This window comes from Salvelinus fontinalis, chromosome 1, assembly GCF_029448725.1.
Source record: "Salvelinus fontinalis isolate EN_2023a chromosome 1, ASM2944872v1, whole genome shotgun sequence".
Taxonomy (NCBI): Eukaryota; Metazoa; Chordata; class Actinopteri; order Salmoniformes; family Salmonidae; genus Salvelinus; species Salvelinus fontinalis.
This window is the reverse complement of record NC_074665.1, coordinates 90,329,646-90,356,447: the sequence shown is the minus strand read 5'-3', so window position 1 is coordinate 90,356,447 and position 26,802 is coordinate 90,329,646. Positions and strand designations below refer to the sequence as shown.

At 45.6% G+C, this 26,802-nt stretch overlaps 1 protein-coding gene across 5 annotated transcripts in view; it reads right to left on the bottom strand.

The window, feature by feature from the left end:
- Positions 1-26,802, bottom strand: part of LOC129863576 (protein TANC2-like) — a 589,624-nt gene that overhangs the window by 76,744 nt on the left and 486,078 nt on the right. For all 5 annotated transcript variants that reach the window (XM_055935646.1, XM_055935654.1, XM_055935661.1 and 2 more), the window contains 5 exons: positions 9,966-10,247; positions 9,616-9,743; positions 5,838-6,069; positions 3,067-3,236; positions 93-371 (listed from right to left, as the gene is read on the bottom strand). In XM_055935646.1, the coding sequence (XP_055791621.1) occupies positions 93-371; positions 3,067-3,236; positions 5,838-6,069; positions 9,616-9,743; positions 9,966-10,247 (1,091 nt within the window). The remainder of the gene's footprint in view (positions 1-92; positions 372-3,066; positions 3,237-5,837; positions 6,070-9,615; positions 9,744-9,965; positions 10,248-26,802) is intronic.

The window sequence follows — 26,802 nt, the reverse complement described above, 5'->3', positions numbered from 1 at the left end:
TAAAATGGCACATATCATTAAAATGAGGACTAAAATGAACAAGACAAGAATAAAACTTAGGCAATACAACATAGTGTAAATGGCAGGCTGACCTTGTAGCTGGAGCTCTTGAGGACCAGGTACCCCTTTTCTATAAGGTCAAAGGTGAGTTTGAGGTACAGATAGGAGCCCTGGCTGAGGGCCTTGAGGTGGGCTGAGAGCTTGCCGAAGGTGGTGTTGTCCATCTTGCCGTTGAGAGAGATGTTGTTCTGTATCTCAGGACTGCTGTGGATGCGGTGCAGGATGTAACCCTGTAAGTCCTGGTCTATTGCATCATTCTCTTCCAGACCATCCACAGAGATATGGTGGAATGGGAGAAGCTTGGTGATCTCCTATAGGAGGGAAGTAAGGGAGGGGAGAGGGGAGAAGGAGGAGGAGGAAGAGGAGGGGAATGATGGAGGAATGAGAGGAGGATGAGGAGGAGAGAGGAGGATGAAGATGAATGGAAAAATAATGCGGGAAGAAGGGATAAATGGAGAAACGAGATGGGAGAGATGAGAATGAAGGTGGGTTAGAGAATAAAAAAAGGTGGGAGGGAAAGAGAGGTAGAACAAGATATAGAAGCCATCTAGGATCTTCCACTGATGTCAATCTATTGACAATCTCTATAAAAATAAAATTATACTTGTTTGGACAACAGTAACCATGTTTCCATCCAGTTTCTAATGCAAAAAAAGTCACACCCTATAAAAAAAAAATATGACAGCTCTGATGGAAACAGGAAGTTTCGGTAAAATTGTATAAATGCCGACAGATAATTTGTTCATTCAACATGGTGTGATCTTTTTGTGTCGGTAAAATTGCGGTGGAAACGCCTTTATGAGCAAATATTTACAGTTGAAGTCTGAAGTTTACATACACTTAGGTTGGAGTCATTAAAACTAGTTTTTCAACCACTCCACAAATTTCTTGTTAACGAACTATAGTTTTGGCAAGTCGGTTAGGACATCTACTTTGTGCATGACACAAGTTTATTTTTCCAACAATTGTTTACAGACAGATTATTTCACCTATAATTCACTGTGTCAAAATTCCAGTGGGTCAGAAGTTTACATACACTAAGTTGACTGTGCCTTGAAACAGCTTGGAAAATTCCAGAAAATGATGTCATGGCTTTAGAAGTTTCTAATAGGCTAATTAACATAGTTTGAGTCAATGGTAGGTGTAACCTGTGGATGTATATCAAGGCCTACCTTCAAACTCAGTGCCTCTTTGCTTGACATCATGGGAAAATCTAAAGAAATTAGTCAAGACCTAAGATTTTTTTTTTTTAGACCTCCACAAGTCTGGTTCATCCTTCCAAACGCCTGAAGGTACCATGTTCATCTGTACAAACAATAGTAAACAAGTATAAACACCATGGGACCACGCAGCCATCATACCGCTCAGGAAGGAGACGCGTTCTGTCTCCTAGAGATGAACGTACTTTGGTGCGAAAAGTGCAAATCAATCCCAGAACAACAGCAAAGGACCTTGTGAAGACGCTGGAGGAAACAGGTAAAAAAGTATTTATATCCACAGTAAAACGAGTCATATATCGACATAACCTGAAAGGCCGCTCAGCAAGGAAGAAGCCACTGCTCCAAAACCGCCATAAAAAAGCCAGACTATGGTTTGCAACTGCACATGGGGACAAAGATCATACTTTTGTAGAAATGTCTGATGAATTAAAAATAGAACTGTTGGCCATAATGACCATCGTTATGTTTGGAGGAAAAAGGGGAGGCTTACAAACCAAAGAACACCATCCCAACCGTGAAGCACGGGGGTGGCAGCATCATGTTGTGGGGGTGCTTTGCTGCAGGAGGGACTGGTGCACTTCACAAAATAGATGGCATCATGAGAAAGTAAAATTATGTGGATATATTGAAGCAACATCTCAAGACATCAGTCAGGAAATTAAAGCTTAGTCGCATACTTCCAAAGTTGTGGCAAAATGGCTTAAGGGCAACAAAGGCATGGTATTGGAGTGGCCATCGCAAAGCACTGACCTCAATCCTATAGAAAATGTGTGGGCAGAACTGAAAAAGCGTGTGCGAGCAAGGAGTCTTACAAACTTGACTCAGTTACACCAGCTCTGTCAGGAGGAATAGGCCAAAATTCACCCGACTTATTGTGGGAAGCTTGTGGAAGGCTACCCAAAACGTTTGACCAAAGTTAAACAATTTAAATGCAATACTACCAAATAGTAATTGAGTGTATGTAAACTTATGACCAACTGGGAATGTGATAAAAGAAATAAAAGCTGAAATAAATCATTCTCTACTATTATTCTGACATTTCACATTCTTAAAATGAAGTGGGGATCCTACCTGACCTAAGACAGACAATTTTTCTAGGATTGGTGTATGTAAACTTCCGACTTCAACTGTAAATAATATACATCATATTGAAGTAAACGTTGGAGTCACGCGATGATATGTTGTGTGGTCCTCCCACTATGACTCAGGAAAGCATGCAGTTTATTAGGCTATAGATGAAATAAGTTATGAACTTCACAAAGTGGTGAAAGTGCAAGGTGATGAGCTTGATGCTCCTTTCCAATAAATATCGAGGGTCTTATTCTGGTGACATGATGATCGATGCTTGGCTGACGTTGGAGAAATACAAATAGTCTTGATTTTATCCCTAATATTCTCATGTAGGTTAGGTAGCCTACCCACACCGTATCTGTGAGCTGTTGGCTAGAGCACATGTACCAAGACCAGACCAGGCACATTTGTTATTTAACCCAACAGGTTTTTGTAACAGAAATACCGGTAGAGTTGAAAATGCAATAGATTTTTATTCACTACATGAAAACTTAAGTGAAGAATTACATTTTGTGTCACTACGTCATCACACACTGATTTTTATCATCAACAAGTGAATTAGGTAGAAACACACCACTGGTAGGAAAATGTGCATATTTTCTTAATGCGGATTCTAGAATATTCTCATGAAAACCTTTCGCCAATTGGATGACAACGTAGCTAGTGTTAATGCTGTTTATTTTGAATGGTAGAGGACTGTATCTAATGAGTCTACCTGTAATGTGGTCCTGACCGTGACCACCAGTTTGAGCCAGTGGGGAAACAAGCTGATGGTTTTGCTGAGGAAGGAGACGATGGTGTCTCCGTAGTCAGGCTTGTGGAACTCTGCTTCATTTAGCCCATCTATCAGGATGACCAGGTCTTCTTCAGAGGCGATCTTCCTCTCTGGAAAAACACACAGAGAAAATAGTAAATATTGACCAAAAAAATCTGACTGCAAATGTTCTGCCTAATGTACTCAGACCTGTATTGCTAAAATCAGGAATACATACACTATATATACAAAAGTATGTGGACAGCCCTTCAAATTAGTGACTTTTAATGTGGCACCGTCATAGGATGCCACTTTTTCAACAAGTCAGTTCGTCAAATGTATGCCCTGCTAGAGCTGACCCGGTCAACTGTATGTGCTGTTATTCTGAAGTGGAAATGTATAGGAGTAACAGGTGTTAGGCCACACAAGCTCACAGAACGGGACCGCCGAGTGCTGAAGTGCATAGCACGTAAAAATTGTCTGTCCTCGGTTGCAACACTTACTACCGAGTTCCAAACTGGCTCTGGAAGCAACGTTAGCCCAATCACTGTTCGTCGGGAGCTTCATGAAATGGGTTTCCATGGCCAAGCAGCAACACACAAGCCTAAGATCACCATGCTCAATGCCAAGCATCGACTGGAGTGGTGTAAAGCTCAGAGGCCGTGGAGCTTGTGGAGCGATGGGTAACGATGCTTTGTGGGTGACTGTTGTTGATGTGTGCAGAGGGTCCCTGGTTCGCGCCCGGGTCGGGATGAGGGGACGGACTAAAGTTAAACTGTTACATTGATGCTGTTGACCTAGATCACTGGTTGCTGTGGTAAAGGAGGTCGAAAGGGGGGTGAGTGTAACGGATGTGAAATGGCTAGCTAGTTAGTGGTGGTGCGCGCTAATAGCCTTTCAATCGGTGACGTCACTTGCTCAGAGACCTTGAAGTAGCGGTTCCCCTGGCTCTGCAAGGGCCGCGGCTATTGTGGAGCGATGGGGAACGATGCTTCGTGGGTGACTGTTGTTGATGTGTGCAGAGGGTCCCTGGTTCGCGCCCGGGGCGAGGGGACGGACTAAATTTAAACTGTTACACATACAGGAATGGTTTGTCGAGTTCATGTGGAAGAACTTGACTGGCCTGCACAAAGCCCTGACCTCAACCCCATCAAACAACTTTGGGATGAATTGGAATGCTGACTGTGAGCCAGGCCTAATCGCCCAACATCAGTGCCCGACCTCACTTATGCTCTTGTGGCTGAATGGAAGCAAGTCCCCGCAGAAATGTTTCAACAAAAGAAATCTTCACCTTTATCTATCCAGGTAGGCCAGTTTAGAACAAGTTCTCATTTACAACTGCAACCTGGCCAAGATAAAGCAAAGCAGTGCGACAAAAACAACAACACAATTACACATAAACAAATGCACAGTCAATAACACAATAGAAAAGAAAAATAGAAAAATCTATGTACAGTGTGTGCAAATGTAGAAAGTAGGGAAGTAGGCAATCAATAGGCCCTAGAGGCGAAAAAAAATTACAATATAGCATTAATACTGGAGTGATAGATGTGCAGATGATGGTGTGCAAGTAAAGATACCGGGGTACAAAAGAGCAAGATGGTAAGTAATAATATGGGGATGAGGTAGTTGGGTGTGCTATTTACAAATTGGCTGTGTACAGGTACAGTGATCGGTGAGCTGCTCTGAAAGCTGATGCTTAAAGTTAGAGAGGGAGAAATAAGACTCCAGCTTCAGAGATTCTTGCAATTCGTTCCAGTCATTGGCAGCAGAGAACTGGAAGGAAAGGCGGCCAAAGGAAGTGTTGGCTTTGGGGATGACCAGTGCAATATACCTGCCGGAGCGCGTGCTACGGGTGGGTGTTGCTATGGTGACCAGTGAACTGAGATAAGGCGGGGCTTTACCTAGCAAAGACTTATAGATGACCTAGAGCCAGTGGGTTTAGTCACGGATATGTAGTGAGGGCCAGCCAACGAGAGCATACAAGTCGCAGTGGTGGGTAGTATATGGGGCTTTGGTGACAAAACGGATGGCACGGTGATAGACTACAACCAGTTTGCCACTCCGAGTAGAGTGTTGGGGACTATTTTGTAAATGACATTGCCGAAGTCAAGGATCGGTAGGATAGTCAGTTTACGAGGGTAAGTTTGACCGCATTAGTGAAGGAGGCTTTGTTGCAAAATAGGAAGCCGACAACATCTAGTGGAAAGCCTTCCCAGAAGAGTAGAGGCTGTTATAGCAACAAGGGTTTGGGTAATCTTATAGCAGCAAACTCCATATTAATGCACATGATTTTGGAATGAGATGTTTGACGAGCACATACTTCTGGTCATGTTGTGTGTGTTTTGAGGATCACATTCATAGTATAATTAATGTGAGCAGAGACTGAGTCACGAGGAGTAGAGATAGTTGTATCACCTTTTTAGAGGGCATTCATGGGTTCTAGGCATGTGTCCCAAATGGAAACCTATTCCTTATATAGACCAGAGATTCCCTATATAGGGCACTACTTTTAAGCAGGGCCTATAGGGCACTACTTTTAACCAGGACCTATAGGGTTCTGGTCCAAAAGAGTGCAATATATAGCTAATAGGGTGCCATTTGCGGTTCAGACCAGAACTCACCTTTGTAGAGAACATCCAGTGGTTCTAGAACTCCTAGTAGAGTTATCTATGTTAGTTATCTAAGGGTGTATAATAGCAGCAGATAATAGCAGCAGGGAGTTGTATCACCTTTGTAGAGAACATCCAGGGGTTCTAGAACTCCTCTTCTGAAGGAGGCCAGGGGATCCTTAACACAGGACCGTAGACTGAGAATACTCTGTAGCTGTGGCTCCCTGAGCAGCAGCTCTCTGTAGGCGATGAGCTGCGGCGAGCGACACAGCAACGCTGCCACGTTGTGGACAAACTCCGGCACCAGGCACGTGTAGGCGTTGTCTGCCTGGCAGTAGTGGTACGCCACCACCTGGGGGCGATAGAGAGGGGGATACGTGATAATCAGGTTAGTAAAATGGGATGGAAAATACAATTTTGGGTTATGTTCATAAGGGCACACTGTAACAAAACGTTCCATAAAATGTGAAAAATAAAATGAGCATTTCTTATTGGTCCAGGAAGTCCCTTAACGTTTTACTCTTTCTTTCTTCAAATTGGTGCTTAATGAACACAACCCTGTTTTATATGTTTTGACAATAGGAATCAGGTTTTATAAACCGGCGCTGTTACAATGGGGATGGGGATGGGAATGAGGGTGGGAATGGTGCTGGAGAGAGGGATGGGTGATGGGGCTGGGAATGGGGCTGTGAATGGGGCTGTGAATGCTGGGGAGAAGGATGTGTGATGGGGCTGGGAATGGGGCTGGGAATGCTGGGGAGAAGGATGTGTGATGGGGCTGGGAATGGGGCTGGGAATGCTGGGGAGAAGGATGTGTGATGGGTCTGGGAATGGTGCAGGGGAGAAGGATGTGTGATGGGGCTGGGAATGGGGCTGGAGAGAAGGATGTGTGATGGGTCTGGGAATGGGGCTGGGAATGCTGGGGAGAAGGATGTGTGATGGGGCTGGGAATGGTACTGGGGAGAAGGATGTGTGATGGGCCTGGGAATGGTGCAGAGGAGAAGGATGTGTGATGGGGCTGGGAATGGTGCTGGGAATGGTTATGGGCAGAGGGATGTGTGATGGAGCGGGAATGGTGCAGGGGAGAAGGATGTGTGATGGGGCTGGGAATGGTGCTGGGAATGGTTATGGGCAGAGGGATGTGTGATGAGCGGGAATGGTGCAGGGGTGAAGGATGTGTGATGGGGCTGGGAATGGTGCTGGGGAGAAGGATGTGTGATGGGGCTGGGAATGGTGCAGGGGAGAAGGATGTGTGATGGGGCTGGGAATGGTGCTGGAGAGAAGGATGTGTGATGGGGCTGGGAATGGTGCTGGAGAGAAGGATGTGTGATGGGGATTGGAATGGTGCAGGGGAGAAGGATGTGTGATTGGGCTGGGAATGGTGCAGGGGGGAAGGATGTGTGATGGGGCTGGGAATGGTGCTGAAGAGAAGGATGTGTGATGGGGCTGGGAATGGGAATGGTGCAGGGGAGAAGGATGTGTGATGGGGCTGGGAATGGTGCTGGAGAGAAGGATGTGTGATGGGGCCGGGAATGGTGCTGGAGAGAAGGATGTGTGATGGGGCTGGGAATGGTGCAGGGGAGAAGGATGTGTGATGGGGCTGGGAATGGGGCTGGGAATGCTGGGGAGAAGGATGTGTGATGGGTCTGGGAATGGTGCAGGGGAGAAGGATGTGTGATGGGGCTGGGAATGGGGCTGGAGAGAAGGATGTGTGATGGGTCTGGGAATGGGGCTGGGAATGCTGGGGAGAAGGATGTGTGATGGGGCTGGGAATGGTACTGGGGAGAAGGATGTGTGATGGGCCTGGGAATGGTGCAGGGGAGAAGGATGTGTGATGGGGCTGGGAATGGTGCTGGGAATGGTTATGGGCAGAGGGATGTGTGATGGAGCGGGAATGGTGCTGGGGAGAAGGATGTGTGATGGGGCTGGGAATGGTGCTGGGAATGGTTATGGGCAGAGGGATGTGTGATGAGCGGGAATGGTGCAGGGGTGAAGGATGTGTGATGGGGCTGGGAATGGTGCTGGGGAGAAGGATGTGTGATGGGGCTGGGAATGGTGCAGGAGAGAAGGATGTGTGATGGGGCTGGGAATGGTGCTGGAGAGAAGGATGTGTGATGGGGCTGGGAATGGTGCTGGAGAGAAGGATGTGTGATGGGGATTGGAATGGTGCAGGGGAGAAGGATGTGTGATTGGGCTGGGAATGGTGCAGGGGGGAAGGATGTGTGATGGGGCTGGGAATGGTGCTGAAGAGAAGGATGTGTGATGGGGCTGGGAATGGGAATGGTGCAGGGGTGAAGGATGTGTGATGGGGCCGGGAATGGTGCTGGAGAGAAGGATGTGTGATGGGGCTGGTAATGGTGCAGGGGAGAAGGATGTGTGATGGGGCTGGGAATGGTGCTGGAGAGAAGGATGTGTGATGGGGCTGGGAATGGTGCAGGGGAGAAGGATGTGTGATGGGGCCGGGAATGGTGCTGGAGAGAAGGATGTGTGATGGGGCTGGGAATGGTGCAGGGGAGAAGGATGTGTGATGGGGCTGGGAATGGTGCTGGAGAGAAGGATGTGTGATGGGGCTGGGAATGGTGCAGGGGAGAAGGATGTGTGATGGGGCTGGGAATGGTGCTGGGGAGAAGGATGTGTGATGGGGCTGGGAATGGTGCTGGGGAGAGGAATGTGTGATGGGGACGGGAATGGGGCTGTGATTGCTGGGGAGAAGGATGTGTGATGGGGCTGGGAATGGTGCTGGGGTGAGGAATGTGTGATGGGGCTGGGAATGGGGCTGGGAATGGTGCTGGGAGGAGGGGTGTGTGATGGGGCTGGGAATGGGTGTGGCTGGGGAGGGGGTTGGGGCGAGGGTTGGGAATGGGGCTGGGTATGCGGCTGGGGAGAGGGATGGGCTGGGGATGGGAGGGGTGGGAATGGGTCTGGGAATGGGACTGGGAATGGGGCGAGGGATGGGGCTGGGGAGAGAGATGGGGCTGGGGAGAGGGAAGGGGCTGGGAATGGGGTTGGGGCTGGGGAGAGGGATGGGGCTGGGGATGGGAGGGGTAGGGAATGGGTCTGGGAATGGGACTGGGAATGGGGCTGGGGAGAGGGATGGGGCTGGGAATGGGGCTGGGGAGAGGGATGGGGCTGGGATTGGGGCTGGGGAGAGGGATGTGGCTGGGGAGAGGGAAGGGGATGGGAATGGGGCTGGGGAGAGGAATTGGGCTGGGGAGAGGGAAGGGGCTGGGAATGGGGCTGGGGGAGGGTTGGGAATGGGGCTGGGGGAGGGGGAGGGTTGGGAATGGGGCTGGGGAGAGGGAGGGGCTGGGGAGAGGGATGGGGCTGGGGAGAGGGATGGGGCTGGGAACGGGGCTGGGGAGAGGGATGGGGCTGGGAATGGGGCTGGGAAGAGGGATGGGGCTGGGGAGAGGGAAGGGGCTGGGTATGTGGCTGGGGGAGGGTTGTGAATGGGGCTGGGGAGAGGGATGATGATGGGGCTGGGGCTGGGTGTGGGCTGGAGGCGGGGATTGATGTGGGGCTGCAAATGGCATCTGTCACCCCTGTTTAGGGAAGGAGAGACTGGGGCTATGGTGTGATGATGTGAGTGTTGTGGGGATTTAGGGAAGCCACTAAGCACCGCCTCTTACATCAGTCATACCTTATTTAACAGTCTAGACAGGTTCATAAATGTTAACAAGTTTACTCCAGAGAAAAGGTTGTAAGAATGTTTATAGGCCAAAATGGATATCTGTAATCTAAAGAGCCTTGCGTACTGATGTCTCAAATGTAAAACTTGAAACTGTTCCAATATCCACACTAGCGTGCCACTTAATATGAAGTTGGACATACATTTTAAGTGGTATGCTAGCTAGACAATGAGGGTATAATCTTTTTTGGAGGTTTTATATGTTTTTACCTGAGATGCCAGTCTCCTCATGGTCTCCTCCTGGCGTGGTCTCATCTCGGGGGTCCCGGGACAGCTGCCCCCTCCCAGGGTACCTGTGCTGTGAGACGGCTGGGGCTGGGTAAGGGGGAGCTCTCCATCTGAGGAAACGCATAGAAGGAAGAAGGTTTTACCAATGGCATGTTTGTCAAACCATTATTGTTTTACCTTAAAGGGGATATCTGCGTTTCAAACAATAACAAAGCGGATACGCCGCCTCTGTTTTGGTGAACAGAAATGTTTTTAAGAAACTTTATTGGAAGATGAGTTGTTGGGTGTGGTCATTTTAACAACACTCTCTAATAGTAGATATCTGAGCCTACGTTTGGGTGAGGCATGCGGAGAGTCAGAGGCCATCTGTCTCATGCGTGTTCCATGGCAGCTCAGCGCCACCAGACGAGAGATGATGGCTGTCTTGCCGTAGCCAATGTTGCCCACGACAACCACACCGCGGATGGTGCTGTTTTTGCCACTGTTGAGATGGGCGTCGACCTCCTGGAACAGCCAATCACGGCCGGTGAAGATGGAGTCCATGGTGATGCTGGGCACCTCGAAGAGGAGGGGCTTCAAGGAGATGTCATGTGGCCGGTACGGGGCGAACCGCACTAGAGGGGGAGAGCGGGAGGATGACAGTTAAAATGGTTGCTACTATTACATTAAGATATATGAGTGTGCATGAACTACGGTGAGTCATGAATGTCATGGAACTGCCTCAGGGTTAGGTAAGTTACTTTATTTTTGATCTTGTCTCCTCAACCCGCCCGCTTAACCCGGAAGCCAGCCGCACCAATGTGTCTGAGGAAACACTGTTCACCTGCCGACTGAGGTCTGCCTGCAGGCGCCTGGCCCGCCACAAGGAGTCGCTAGAGCATGATGAGCCAAGTAACCAAACCCTCCCCTAACACGCATGACGCTGGGCCAATTGTGCCGGTAGTCCCTACCGATCACGGCCGGTTGTGATACAGCCCTGGATCGAACCAGGGTCTGTAGTGACACCTCTATCACTGCGATGCAGTGCCTTGGACCGCTGCGCCACTCGGGAGGCCCGGTAGGTTACTTTCTAAATGTAACAGTTACTAGTTACCTGTCCAAAATTGTAATCAGTAACGTAACTTTTGGATTAGCCAAACTCAGTAACGTAACCTGATTACTTTCCCCTAAGACATTTGCAGTTTCACTGTCATTACGGGCTATTGTTTGTAGCTGGGTGAGATGTTTAAAAAAAATACATTTTGATTTCAGGCTGTAACACAACAAAATGTGGAAGAAGTCAATGGGTGGAGCTGTATGGAACTACTTGGAACTATAGGGAGCTACATTGGCAAGAAAAAGTATGTGAACCCCTTTTTAATTACCTGGATTTCTGCATAAATTGGTCATATAATTTGATTTAATCTTCATAAGTCACAACAATAGACAAAGACAGTCTGCTTAAACTAATAACACAAACAATTATACGTTTTCATGGCTTTATTGAACACACCGTATAAACATTCACAGTATAGGGTTGAAAAAGTATGTAAACCCTTGGATTTAATAACTAGTTGACCCTCCTTTGGCAGCAATAACCTCAACCAAACGTTTTCTGTAGTTGCGAATCAGACATGCACAACGGTCAGGAGGAATTTTGGATCATTCCTCTTTACAAAACTGTTTCAGTTTATGTCTGGTTCTTGGGATGTCTGGTGTGTATCTCTGTCTTGAGGACATGCCACAGCATGTCACGCTCGTCGTTTGGATGAAGAGAGGAGGACCAAGGCGCAGCGTGATACGAATACATTCTTCTATTTATTTAACACGAAACGAAGAACACTTAAACAAACTAATCAAAACAACAAAACGAACGTGAAGCTATATATATATATATATATATATATATATATATATATATATATATATATATATATATATATATATATATATAAAAGTGCAGACACAGGCAACTTACACATAGACAATAACCCACGAAATCCCTAAAGAATATGGCTGCCTAAATATGGTTCCCAATCAGAGACAATGATAAACAGCTGCCTCTAATTGAGAACCAATCTAGGCAACCATAGACATACAAACACCTAGACTAGAAAACACTCCATAAACATACAAAACCCCTAGACAACAGAAAAACACATAAATCCCCCATGTCACACCCTTACCTAACCAAAATAATAAAGAAAACAAAGATAACTAAGGCCAGGGCGTGACACAGCATCTCAATCGGGTTGAGGTCAGGACACTCCAGAAGGTGTATTTTCTTCTCTTGAAGCCATGATGTTGTTGATTTACTTCTGTGTTTTGGGTCGTTGTCCTGTTGCACCACCCAACTTCTGTGGAGCTTCAATTGGTGGACAGATAGACTAACATTCTCCTGCAAAATGTCTTGATAAACTTGGGAATTTATTTTTCCGTCGATACTTTGGTATCAAAATATATATTTAACATTTTGTTAATATTAAGACAAATATTTGAGATTTGAGATTGTACCATCTTTCAAGAATCACTGAACCACTGCTGGCTTTCCACTGGTTGCAAAAACAATGATTTGATAGGCAGCTTCAACCTCTTCAATTCAACCATTATTGGGTTAAGATATACATATACATTTGTGAACAGCCATCCACAGCAATCTGTAAGGCACAAATAGCTAAATGAGAGAGCAGCAGTGTGATTCACATCACTGCAATATGAGGATATGAATACCAAGTGACCACCCGTAGGTCACACCACTGCTGGCCTCCTTACCTCCATACGTTTATCATGTTGGATCCTGACAGCAGTCACACAGTTGGAAGACAGCTTGGACTGTAGCCCAAAGAAAAGATTATTCCTGCTCTTTTCCCACCATCCATCAACACATGTGGTGTGTCATCATAGTGGTCTCTGACTTGTGGTCGGACTCGCTCAGGCGGAACAAACTTAAACGTGCAACTTTATTCAATGCTGATTTGTATTTATTATGGATTCCCATTAGTTCCTCACAAGGCAGCAGCTACTGTTCCTGGGGTTTATTATGGATCCCTATTAGTTCATGCCAAGGCAGGAGCTACTGTTCCTGGGGTTTATGATGGTCAGCAGCTACTCTTCCTGGGGTTTATTATGGTCAGCAGCTACTCTTCCTGGGGTTTATTATGTTCAGCAGCTACTCTTCCTGGGGTTTGTTTAAGGCAACATAGAGTTAAAACATTACACTTCCCAACACATTCATACACATTACTACAACATATCTACAACACATTAATACACATTACTACAACACAATAATACACATTAATACAACATATCTACAACACATTAATACACATTACTACAACCTATCTACAACACATTAATACACATTACTACAATACATTAATACACATTACTACAACATATCTACAACACATTAAAACACATTACTACAACACATTAATACACATTAATACAACATATCTACAACACATTAAAACACATTACTACACATTACTACAACACATTAATACACATTAATACAACATATATACAACACATTAACCTGTTTGGGCTGCAGGGGCAGTATTGAGTAGCCGGATAAAAGGTGCCCATTTCAAACGGCCTCGTACTCAATTCTTGCTCGTACAATATGCATATTATTATTACTATTGGATAGAAAACACTCTCTAGTTTCTAAAACCGTTTGAATTATATCTGTGAGTAAAACAGAACTCATTTTGCAGCAAACTTCATGACAGGAAGTGGAAAATCGGAAATCGATGCTCTCTTCTAGGGCCTGCCTAATAAGGTCCTTGATATTTATTAGAATACATGCACTTCATACGTCTTCCACTAGATGTCGACAGGCAGTGAGAGAAGAAATTGAGTGTATAACTTGATCTGGTCTCGAATAAATGCTCTTTGTATGACGTGTCACCAGTTTCCTGTTTTCTGGAGAGCGCGTGAAGGGACCTGGATTTGCCTTCTGATAAGCTGTCGTTATGGTCGACTAATATCTCCGGCTTTGATTTTATTTGATACATGTGACAATATCATCGTAAAGTATGTGTTTTCAATATAGTTTTATTAGATTACTGAAAATTTTTCGGGACGTTAGGCGTGTTGCGTTGTGTGCCTTTGTTCAGGATGGAGAGCTTAGCGCCACTTTGCTAGCTTTCCGTGCTAATTGACTGGAGAAGAGGACATTCTAAATCCAAACAACGATTGTTCCCGACAAAGGACCCCTTGAAAGATCATCAAAAGTAGGACCCATTTTATGATGTTATTTCATATATCTGTCGAACATGTTGTACTAGTAGGTTGCGGCCAGGTTTTGGGCACGCTCTTGCCATAACGTAAACTGCATATCGTAATGAAGTTATTTTTAGAATTCTAACACGGCGATTGCATTAAGAACTAGTGTATCTATCATTTCCTATACAACATGTATTTTTTAGTTATGTTTATGAATAGTTATTTGGTCAGAATATGTGAGTGCCAGAAAAATATCCGGACGTTGTGGGAAAAATATGCTACGTTAGCACAATATATACCACTGATTTCAGCTCTAAATATGCACATTTTCGAACAAAACATAAGTGTATGTATAACCTGATGTTATAGGACTGTCATCTGATGAAGCTTATCAAGGTTAGTCAAAAATTATATATCTTTTGCTGGTTTGTTACGATCGCTAACTTTTGCTGCTGGGGAATGGCTTGTGTTTCTGGCTATTGTGGTAAGCTAATATGATGCTATATTGTGTTTTCGCTGTAAAACACTTAAGAAATATTGGCTGGAAATATTGGAAATATTGTCTGCAATGACAAGATGCCTGTCTTTCATTTGCTGTACACCATGTATTTTTCAGAAATGTTTTATGAAGAGTATTTAGGTATTTGACGTTGGTGTCTGTAATTACTCTGACTGCTTCGGTGGCATTTCTGACGGTAGCTGTGATGGTAGCTGCAATGTAAAACTGATTTATAGCTCAAATATGCACATTTTTCGAACAAAACAGATTTATTGAATAACATGTTATAAGACTGTCATCTGATGAAGTTGTTTCTTGGTTAGTTTGGTTGGTTCTTGGTTAGTTAGGTTTGCTTTGTGCATGCTACCTGTGCTGTGAAAAATGTCTGTCCTTATTTGTATTTGGTGGTGAGCAACATAAAAATACGTGGTGTTTTCGCTGTAAAAAAATTTAAAAATCGGACATGTTGGCTTGATTCACAAGATGTTTATCTTTCAAATGCTGTATTGGACTTGTTAATGTGTGAAAGTTAAATATTTCAAAAAATATATTTTGAATTTCGCGCCCTGCACTTGAAGTGGCTGTTGTCATATTGTGCCCGGCTTCGGGCTTGCAGCCATAAGAAGCTAAACAATGACACTTTATATAATGTTTACATACCCTACATTACTCATCTAATTTGCATATACTGTACTCTATACCATCTTGGCTATGCCGTTCGGCCATCGCTCATCCATATATTTATATGTACATATTATAATTAATTCCTTTACACTTGTGTATAAGGTAGTTGTTGTTTAATTGTTAGATTACTTGTTAGTTATTACTGCATGGTCGGAACTAGAGGCACAAGCATTTCGCTACACTCACATTAACATCTGCTAACCATGTGTATGTGACAAATACAATTTGTGTCACGCACTGACCTTAGAGATCCTTTTTATGTCTCTATTTTGGTTTGGTCAGGGCGTGAGTTGGGGTGGGCATTCTATGTTTTTGTTCTATGTTTTCTATTTCTATGTGTTTGGCCGGGTGTGGTTCTCAATCAGAGGCAGCTGTCTATCGTTGTCTCTGATTGAGAACCATACTTAGGTAGCCTTTTCCCACCTGTGTTTTGTGGGTAGTTGTTTTCTGTTTTGTGTCTGCACCAGACAGAACTTTTTCGCTCTCCTGTTTTTGTTATCCTGTTTGTTGTTTTTGTTCGATGTGTTTTTTTAGATTAAATCATGAACACTTTAAATGCTGCACCTTGGTTCACTCTTCCTTCAGCCCACGAGAACCGTTACAATTCGATTTTTTGTTTGGACTCAAATATGTCTGGAGATGAAAGAAGGACAACATCTAAACATGAGTACTACTTCTAAACATGAGTACTACTTCTAAACATGAGTACTACTTCTAAACATGAGTACTAGTTCTGTGTCTCTCAGGACAGATTCCTTCTTAGGGCTAAGGTAATTCTTTCAGAATTTCTGCCTGATTGACATGCCCAAAGTAAACTGCCTGTTACTCAGGCCCAGATATATAATTGGTAGCATTGGATAGAAAACACTTTGAAGTTTGTAGCAATGTTAAAATAATGTATGAGACTATAACACAATTGATATGGTAGGAGAAAATCCAAAGAAAAAACAACCAGAATTTTCTTTTTTTTGGAGATCCCATGCTCTTACAATGGAAAGCTATGGGTCCTATGCAATTCGAGCTCCCAGATTGCAATTCCTATGTCTTCCACTAGATGTCAACAGTCTTTGTTCAAGGTTTCAGGCTTGTTTCTTCCAAAACGAGGAATTTTGAGTTTTGGTACTGGGAGTTGGAAATCAGTCTGTGGGCACGCGACGAAGTGAACGCGCACTTGCTAATTTTACTTTTCTATTGAACATACTTCTTTCCGTATTAAATATTATATTTTAATTACATTTTAGGGTACCTGAGGATTGAATAGAAACGTAGTTTGACTTGTTTTAACAAAGTTTAGCGGTAGCATTTTGGATTCCTTTTTCTGCATGCTGAACTCAAATTGATGGTGCCAACTAAACAGACTTTTTGGGATATAAAGAAGGATTTTATCTAACATAACAACCATGCAGGTTGTAGCTGGGACCCTTTGGATTGTAAATCTGAGGAACATTTTCAAAAAGTAAGTGATTATTTAACCGCTATTTGTGATTTTATGAAAAAAAAAAAATTATTTTGATGTGGGGCGCCATCCTCAAACAATGGCATGGCATGCTTTCGCTGTAAAGCATATTGTAAATCGGACAATGCACGTAAATTGTCGACATGTGTCCTGCTGACGGGACGCCTAGCCCTAATTAACTTTACAGTTAGCTGTGTTATCTGAAACAACATCACTAACATGTGTAACTAACCCACTAGTAGTGCTGAGGTGGGTACACATGTAACCAGCCATGTAACCAGACATGTAACCAGTTAAAAGTAAAGTCAATTTACAGGATTGGGATTGCCAGGCATGGTTGTTAGCAGAAGCTGAGAAAAACAGAAGTAATAGGAGGCAATGAAAGAACAGACAGGGGAACGGAGAGCATAACAGAATGGAATCGGACAGCCGTGTGCAGTATGCTAGTGGTGCAGGGTTGGGGTCAAAGGTCAATTAAATTTGAATTCAATCAATTCAGGAAATAAGATAAATTCCAATTCCAATGAAGAACTGGAATAGGGCTGCACCATATCTAATTGCGTTGTTTGTTTTTTTACCAAATATTGCGATTGCAATTTGACTAGTGATATACACTCAAATTAAATTGGGAAAGGGAAAGGGGGATACCTAGTCAACTGAATGCATTCAACTGAAATGTGTCCTCTGCATTTAACCCTCTAAATCAAAGAGGGGTGTGGGGGCAGCCTTAATCCACATCCACGTCTTCGCCCGGGGAACATTGTATTGGTCACATACACATACTGAGCAGATGTTATTGCGGATGTAGCCAAATGCTTGTGTTCCTAGCTCCAACAATGCAGTTTATTAGGTAAACCCGTTTACGAAAATGGTTTGCTCCTACAGACAGTGAGTTACGTGGATGTGGCTTGCTATATAAAGCAGGCAGACAGGCATCGAGGCTTTCAGTTACTGTTGGATTGAACTTTAGAATGGGCAAAACGAGTGACCTAAGCGACTTTGAGTTTGGTTTGATCGTCGGTGACAGGCGCGCCAGTTCTAGTACCTCGGAAACGTACAGCCTCCTGGGCTTTTCATGCATGACAGTGTGTAGGGTTTACTGAGAATGGTGAAACAAACAAAACACATCCAGTCAGCAGCAGTCCTGTGGACAAAAACAGCTAGTTGATGACAGGTGGAAGGAGAATGGCAAGAATCGTGCAAACTAACAGCCGGGCCACAAACAGGCAAATAACGGCAGTGTATGACAGTGGTGTGCAGAACAGCATCTCAGAACGCACAACTCGTTGGTGCTTGTCACGGATGGTCTATTGCAGCAGACAACCACACCAGGTTCCGCTCCTATCAGCTAAAAACAAGAAGAAGCGGCTCCAGTGGGCACGCGATCACCAGCACTGGACAAGTGAGGAGTGGAAAAACATTGCCTGATTCGATGAATCCCGTTCCTGTTGCGTCATGCTGATGACAGAGTCAGGATTTGGCGTAAGCAGCATGAGTCCATGACCCCATCCTGCCTGGTGTCAACGGTACAGGTTGGTGGCAGTGGTGTAATGGTGTGGAGAATGTTTTCCTGGCACACGTTAGGTCCCTTGATACCAACTGAGCAACGCTTCAATGCCCCGTAGAATTCAGGCTGTTCTGGAGGCAAAGGTGGTCCGACCCGGTACCAGATGGGTGTACCTAATAAACGGGTCCCTGAGTGTACATAAAAACACTCGAGTAAACTGTTGGAATCATATAAATATAATAATTTATATTAAGAAGCAAATTGGAAAGCAGCACTGTTCTTGTTTGGAACAATCTGTTGATTACATTTGACCTAACAGAACAACATGCAAGCTTATAGTGAATCTAACAGCGGGGAGGAGGATCTGAGCTACTTGAGTGACAGGGGGCGAGGCTTGTTGTGTGCGGGAAACAGCCGCAAGAGGAGAGAGGGAGAGAATTGAATTGAGCTAAATCAACTCAAATAAAAAGAGACAACAAACAGACACACAAAGACAGACACACAGAGACACAGACACATAGAGACAGAGACAGATACACACAGAGACACAGACACACAGAAATAGAGACACCACAGACACACTTAGACAGATACACAGAAAGACACAGACACACAGAGACAGATACACGGAGACACAGAGACACACAGACACACAGAGACAGAAAGAGACACAGAGACAGAGACACACAGAGACAGAGACACACAGAGACAGAGACACACAGAGACAGAGACACATACACACAGACACACAGAGACACAGACAGAAATAGAGACAGATACACGTACACACAAACACACAGAGACAGAGACACACAAAGACAGAGAAACAGACACACAAAGACAGAGAAACAGACACACACACGCACAGAGACACACACAAATAGCTTTTACATAAGGATGTCAATAAACACCGGGCATTAAGTGGTGCTAATCTCAATAAGAAGTGACTAAATGCACAAGCTCTCTCCTCTCCCACTGTAATCACCAAGATACTTCACCAGTACAGCTCTCTCCTCTCCCACTGTAATCACCAAGATACTTCACCAGTACAGCTCTCTCCTCTCCCACTGTAATCACCAAGATACTTCACCAGTACAGCTCTCTCTTCTCCTACTGTAATCACCAAGATACTTCACCAGTACAGCTCTCTCCTCTCCTACTGTAATCACCAAGATACTACACCAGTACAGCTCTCTCCTCTCCTACTGTAATCACCAAGATACTTCACCAGTACAGCTCTCTCTTCTCCTACTGTAATCACCAAGATACTTCACCAGTACAGCTCTCTCCTCTCCTACTGTAATCACCAAGATACTTCACCAGTACAGCTCTCTCCTCTCCTACTGTAATCACCAAGATACTTCACCAGTACAGCTCTCTCTTCTCCTACTGTAATCACCAAGATACTTCACCAGTACAGCTCTCTCTTCTCCTACTGTAATCACCAAGATACTTCACCAGTACAGCTCTCTCCTCTCCTACTGTAATCACCAAGATACTACACCAGTACAGCTCTCTCCTCTCCCACTGTAATCACCAAGATACTTCACCAGTACAGCTCTCTCCTCTCCCACTGTAATCACCAAGATACTTCACCAGTACAGCTCTCTCTTCTCCTACTGTAATCACCAAGATACTTCACCAGTACAGCTCTCTCCTCTCCTACTGTAATCACCAAGATACTTCACCAGTACAGCTCTCTCTTCTCCTACTGTAATCACCAAGATACTTCACCAGTACAGCTCTCTCCTCTCCTACTGTAATCACCAAGATACTTCACCAGTACAGCTCTCTCCTCTCCTACTGTAATCACCAAGATACTACACCAGTACAGCTCTCTCCTCTCCTACTGTAATCACCAAGATACTACACCAGTACAGCTCTCTCCTCTCCCACTGTAATCACCAAGATACTTCACCAGTACAGCTCTCTCCTCTCCTACTGTAATCACCAAGATACTTCACCAGTACAGCTCTCTCCTCTCCTACTGTAATCACCAAGATACTTCACCAGTACAGCTCTCTCCTCTCCTACTGTAATCACCAAGATACTTCACCAGTACAGCTCTCTCCTCTCCTACTGTAATCACCAAGATACTACACCAGTACAGCTCTCTCCTCTCCTACTGTAATCACCAAGATACTTCACCAGCACAGCTCTCTCCTCTCCTACTGTAATCACCAAGATACTACACCAGTACAGCTGTCTCCTCTCCTACTGTAATCACCAAGATACTACACCAGTACAGCTGTCTCCTCTCCTACTGTAATCACCAAGATACTACTCAGCACTAGCAGTTGTCTATGGCAGAGACCATTAAGCATTAGGCCTATTAGCGAAGTCATAGAGCCTCTGTTGGTCTTCTGTAAGGTGATAAAATCCTAGAAACATGGCTGCAAGGCTGTGAGCAGTAAGGTGGGAGCAGGGACTGTTTCCAGGCTAGGATTGTGTCTGTGGGGTCTTCTGTAGATGGTGCTGTATCATTCCCTGTTCAGGCAAGGCTGTAAGTATAGGCCTAAGTATCCCTCTGTTTCCTCTCCTTTGTATGTTTATGGGGCAGTGTCTGGTCTAGGTGTATGTATGTATGTCTATGGTTGCCTAGATTGGTTCTCAATTAGAGACAGCTGTCTATCGTTGTCCCTGATTGGGAACCATATTTAGGCAGCCATATTCATTGGGTAGTTCGTGGGTTATTGTCTATGTCATTACGTAAGTTGCCTGTGTCTGCACCTGTTCTAGTATAGCTTCACGTTTGTTGTTTTGTTTAGTTTGTAAAGTGTTCTTCGTTTCGTGTCATTAAACGAGAGGAATGTATTCTAACCATGCTGCACTCTGGTCCTCCTCTCTTCCACCATACGACGATCGTGACACAGACAGAGAGGTATCATTCTGTTTCCTCTCCTCCACCCTGACTAGTCAGACAGAGAGGTATCATTCTGTTTCCTCTCCTCCACCCTGACTAGTCAGACAGAGAGGTATAATTCTGTTTCCTCTCCTCCACCCTGACTAGTCAGACAGAGAGGTATCATTCTGTTTCCTCTCCTCCACCCTGACTAGTCAGACAGAGAGGTATCATTCTGTTTCCTCCCATCCACCCTGACTAGTCAGACAGAGAGGTATCATTCTGTTTCCTCTCCTCCACCCTGACTAGTCAGACAGAGAGGTATCATTCTCTTTCCTCTCCTCCACCCTGACTAGTCAGACAGAGAGGTATCATTCTGTTTCCTCTCCTCCACCCTGACTAGTCAGACAGAGAGGTATCATTCTGTTTCCTCTCCTCCCCCCTGACTAGTCAGACAGAGAGGTATCATTCTGTTTCCTCTCCTCCACCCTGACTAGTCAGACAGAGAGGTATCAATCTGTTTCCTCTCCTCCACCCTGACTAGTCAGACAGAGAGGTATCATTCTGTTTCCTCTCCTCCCCCCTGACTAGTCAGACAGAGAGGTATCATTCTGTTTCCTCTCCTCCACCCTGACTAGTCAGACAGAGAGGTATCATTCTGTTTCCTCTACTCCACCCTGACTAGTCAGACAGAGAGGTATCATTCTGTTTCCTCTCCTCCCCCCTGACTAGTCAGACAGAGAGGTATCATTCTGTTTCCTCTCCTCCACCCTGACTAGTCAGACAGAGAGGTATCATTCTGTTTCCTCTCCTCCACCCTGACTAGTCAGACAGAGAAGTATCATTCTGTTTCCTCTCATTCACCCTGACTAGTCAGACAGAGAGGTATCATTCTGTTTCCTCTCCTCCACCCTGACTAGTCAGACAGAGAGGTATCATTCTGTTTCCTCTCCTCCACCCTGACTAGTCAGACAGAGAGGTATCATTCTGTTTCCTCTCCTCCCCCCTGACTAGTCAGACAGAGAGGTATCATTCTGTTTCCTCTCCTCCACCCTGACTAGTCAGACAGAGAGGTATCACTCTGTTTCCTCTCCTCCACCCTGACTAGTCAGACAGAGAGGTATCATTCTGTTTCCTCTCCTCCACCCTGACTAGTCAGACAGAGAGGTATCATTCTGTTTCCTTTCCTCCACCCTGACTAGTCAGACAGAGAGGTATCATTCTGTTTCCTCTCCTCCACCCTGACTAGTCAGACAGAGAGGTATCATTCTGTTTCCTCTCCTCCACCCTGACAAGTCAGACAGAGAGGTATCATTCTGTTTCCTCTCCTCCACCCTGACAAGTCAGACAGAGAGGTATCATTCTGTTTCCTCTCCTCCACCCTGACTAGTCAGACAGAGAGGTATCATTCTGTTTCCTCTCCTCCACCCTGACTAGTCAGACAGAGAGGTATCACTCTGTTTCCTCTCCTCCACCCGGACTAGTCAGACAGAGAGGTATCATTCTGTTTCCTCTCCTCCAACCCTGCCTAGTCAGACGGAGAGGTATCATTCTGTTTCCTCTCCTCCACCCTGCCTAGTCAGACAGAGAGGTATCATTCTGTTTCCTCTCCTTCACCCTGACTAGTCAGACAGAGAGGTATCATTCTGTTTCCTCTCCTCCACCCTGACTAGTCAGACAGAGAGGTATCATTCTGTTTCCTCTCCTCCACCCTGACTAGTCAGACAGAGAGGTATCATTCTGTTTCCTCTCCTCCCCCCTGACTAGTCAGACAGAGAGGTATCATTCTGTTTCCTCTCCTCCACCCTGACTAGTCAGACAGAGAGGTATCACTCTGTTTCCTCTCCTCCACCCTGACTAGTCAGACAGAGAGGTATCATTCTGTTTCCTCTCCTCCACCCTGACTAGTCAGACGGAGAGGTATCATTCTGTTTCCTCTCTTCCACCCTGACTAGTCAGACAGAGAGGTATCACTCTGTTTCCTCTCCTCCACCCTGACTAGTCAGACAGAGAGGTATCATTCTGTTTCCTCTCCTCCACCCTGACTAGTCAGACAGAGAGGTATCATTCTGTTTCCTCTCCTCCACCCTGACTAGTCAGACAGAGAGGTATCATTCTGTTTCCTCTCCTCCACCCAGACTAGTCAGACAGAGAGGTATCAATCTGTTTCCTCTCCTCCACCCTGACTAGTCAGACAGAGAGGTATCATTCTGTTTCCTCTCCTCCAACCTGAATAGTCAGACAGAGAGGTATCATTCTGTTTCCTCTCCTCCACCCTGACTAGTCAGACAGAGAGGTATCACTCTGTTTCCTCTCCTCCACCCGGACTAGTCAGACAGAGAGGTATCATTCTGTTTCCTCTCCTCCAACCCTGCCTAGTCAGACGGAGAGGTATCATTCTGTTTCCTCTCCTCCACCCTGCCTAGTCAGACAGAGAGGTATCATTCTGTTTCCTCTCCTTCACCCTGACTAGTCAGACAGAGAGGTATCATTCTGTTTCCTCTCCTCCACCCTGACTAGTCAGACAGAGAGGTATCATTCTGTTTCCTCTCCTCCACCCTGACTAGTCAGACAGAGAGGTATCATTCTGTTTCCTCTCCTCCCCCCTGACTAGTCAGACAGAGAGGTATCATTCTGTTTCCTCTCCTCCCCCCTGACTAGTCAGACAGAGAGGTATCATTCTGTTTCCTCTCCTCCAACCCTGCCTAGTCAGACGGAGAGGTATCATTCTGTTTCCTCTCCTCCACCCTGCCTAGTCAGACAGAGAGGTATCATTCTGTTTCCTCTCCTTCACCCTGACTAGTCAGACAGAGAGGTATCATTCTGTTTCCTCTCCTCCACCCTGACTAGTCAGACAGAGAGGTATCATTCTGTTTCCTCTCCTCCACCCTGACTAGTCAGACAGAGAGGTATCATTCTGTTTCCTCTCCTCCCCCCTGACTAGTCAGACAGAGAGGTATCATTCTGTTTCCTCTCCTCCACCCTGACTAGTCAGACAGAGAGGTATCACTCTGTTTCCTCTCCTCCACCCTGACTAGTCAGACAGAGAGGTATCATTCTGTTTCCTCTCCTCCACCCTGACTAGTCAGACAGAGAGGTATCATTCTGTTTCCTCTCCTCCACCCTGACTAGTCAGACAGAGAGGTATCATTCTGTTTCCTCTCCTCCCCCCTGACTAGTCAGACAGAGGTATCATTCTGTTTCCTCTCCTCCACCCTGACTAGTCAGACAGAGAGGTATCATTCTGTTTCCTCTCCTCCACCCTGACTAGTCAGACAGAGAGGTATCACTCTGTTTCCTCTCCTCCACCCTGACTAGTCAGACAGAGAGGTATCATTCTGTTTCCTCTCCTCCAACCTGAATAGTCAGACAGAGAGGTATCATTCTGTTTCCTCTCCTCCAACCTGACTAGTCAGACAGAGAGGTATCATTCTGTTTCCTCTCCTCCACCCTGACTAGTCAGACAGAGAGGTATCATTCTGTTTCCTCTCCTCCACCCTGACTAGTCAGACAGAGAGGTATCATTCTGTTACCTCTCCTCCACCCCGACTAGTCAGACAGAGAGGTATCATTCTGTTTCCTCTCCTCCACCCTGACTAGTCAGACGGAGAGGTATCATTCTGTTTCCTCTCTTCCACCCTGACTAGTCAGACAGAGAGGTATCACTCTGTTTCCTCTCCTCCACCCTGACTAGTCAGACAGAGAGGTATCATTCTGTTTCCTCTCCTCCACCCTGACTAGTCAGACAGAGAGGTATCATTCTGTTTCCTCTCCTCCACCCTGACTAGTCAGACAGAGAGGTATCATTCTGTTTCCTCTCCTCCAACCTGAATAGTCAGACAGAGAGGTATCATTCTGTTTCCTCTCCTCCACCCTGACTAGTCAGACAGAGAGGTATCATTCTGTTTCCTCTCCTCCACCCTGACTAGTCAGACAGAGAGGTATCATTCTGTTTCCTCTCCTCCCCCTGACTAGTCAGACAGAGAGGTATCATTCTGTTTCCTCTCCTCCACCCTGACTAGTCAGACAGAGAGGTATCATTCTGTTTCCTCTCCTCCACCCTGACTAGTCAGACAGAGAGGTATCACTCTGTTTCCTCTCCTCCAACCTGACTATTAAGACAGAGAGGTATCACTCTGTTTCCTCTCCTCCACCCGGACTAGTCAGACAGAGAGGTATCATTCTGTTTCCTCTCCTCCACCCTGACTAGTCAGACAGAGAGGTATCATTCTGTTTCCTCTCCTCCACCCTGACTAGTCAGACAGAGAGGTATCATTCTGTTTCCTCTCCTCCACCCTGACTAGTCAGACAGAGAGGTATCATTCTGTTTCCTCTCCTCCACCCTGACTAGTCAGACAGAGAGGTATCATTCTGTTTCCTCTCCTCCACCCTGACTAGTCAGATAGAGAGGTATCATTCTGTTTCCTCTCCTCCGCCCTGCCTAGTCAGACGGAGAGGCTCACTCAGACAGTTGAATTATTCACCAGGTGAGGATGACTCAGAGCAGGGGAGGATGAAAGGATGGAGGGAGTGGAGGAGAGGACGAGTGGTACTTCAGTATGCTCTATATGAAGTACCAGGGTATCTACTCCACACCGTGTGCGTGTGTGAGTGTGTGTCTGACTGCATGCATGTGTGTGTGTTAGTGTATGTGAATGTTGAGTTAGTGTGTGTTTGAGTGCCATTGTGTGTGAGTTATGTGTGAGTGTGTGTGTTTGTGTGCATGCTTGTCTGAATGTTGAGTGAGTGTGAGTTTGTGTGCATGTGTGTGTGTCTAAAATGAGTGGGTGTCAATCTAAGAAAGTGAACCTGCCTGTACCACCAGGTTAATCAACACCTCTAGTTAAGCTACCTCAGTTGATTCCCAAATGACACTTTTACCTATCTAGGGCCCTGGTCAAAAGTAGTGCACTAAATAGGGTGACATTTGGGATCCGTGAGCTAGTCCCTTGATTTCCCTGACAGCATCAAACAACATTAAACTAAAGAAGTGAAGCGTCTGGTTACCATCTGACTAGCACAACAACCATCTAGTATAATGCAGGAGGACGCTTCAGCATCTGGTTACCATCTGACTAGCACAACAACCCTCTAGTATAGTGCAGGAGGACGCTTCAGCATCTGACTAGCACAACAACCTTCTAGTATAATGCAGGAGGACTCTTCAGCATCTGGTTACCATCTGACTAGCACAACAACCCTCTAGTATAGTGCAGGAGGACTCTTCAGCATCTGGTTACCATCTGACTAGCACAACAACCCTCTAGTATAATGCAGGAGGACACTTCAGCATCTGGTTACCATCTGACTAGCACAACAACCCTCTAGTATAATGCAGGAGGACTCTTCAGCATCTGGTTACCATCTGACTAGCACAACAACCCTCTAGTATAATGCAGGAGGACGCTTCAGCATCTGACTAGCACATCAACCTTCTAGTATAGTGCAGGAGGACGCTTCGGCATCTGGTTACCATCTGACTAGCACAACAACCCTCGAATATAATGCAGGAGGACCCTTCAGCATCTGGTTACCATCTGACTAGCACAACAACCTTCTAGTATAGTACAGGAGGACGCTTCAGCGTCTGGTTACCATCTGACTAGCACAACAACCCTCTGGTATAATGCAGGAGGACACTTCAGCATCTGGTTACCATCTGACTAACACAACAACCCTCTGGTATAATGCAGGAGGACGCTTCAGCATCTGGTTACCATCTGACTAGCACAACAACCCTCGAATATAATGCAGGAGGACCCTTCAGCATCTGGTTACCATCTGACTAGCACAACAACCTTCTAGTATAGTACAGGAGGACGCTTCAGCATCTGGTTACCATCTGACTAACACAACAACCCTCTGGTATAATGCAGGAGGACGCTTCAGCATCTGGTTACCATCTGACTAGCACAACAACCTTCTAGTATAGTGCAGGAGGACGCTTCAGCAACTGGTTACCATCTGAC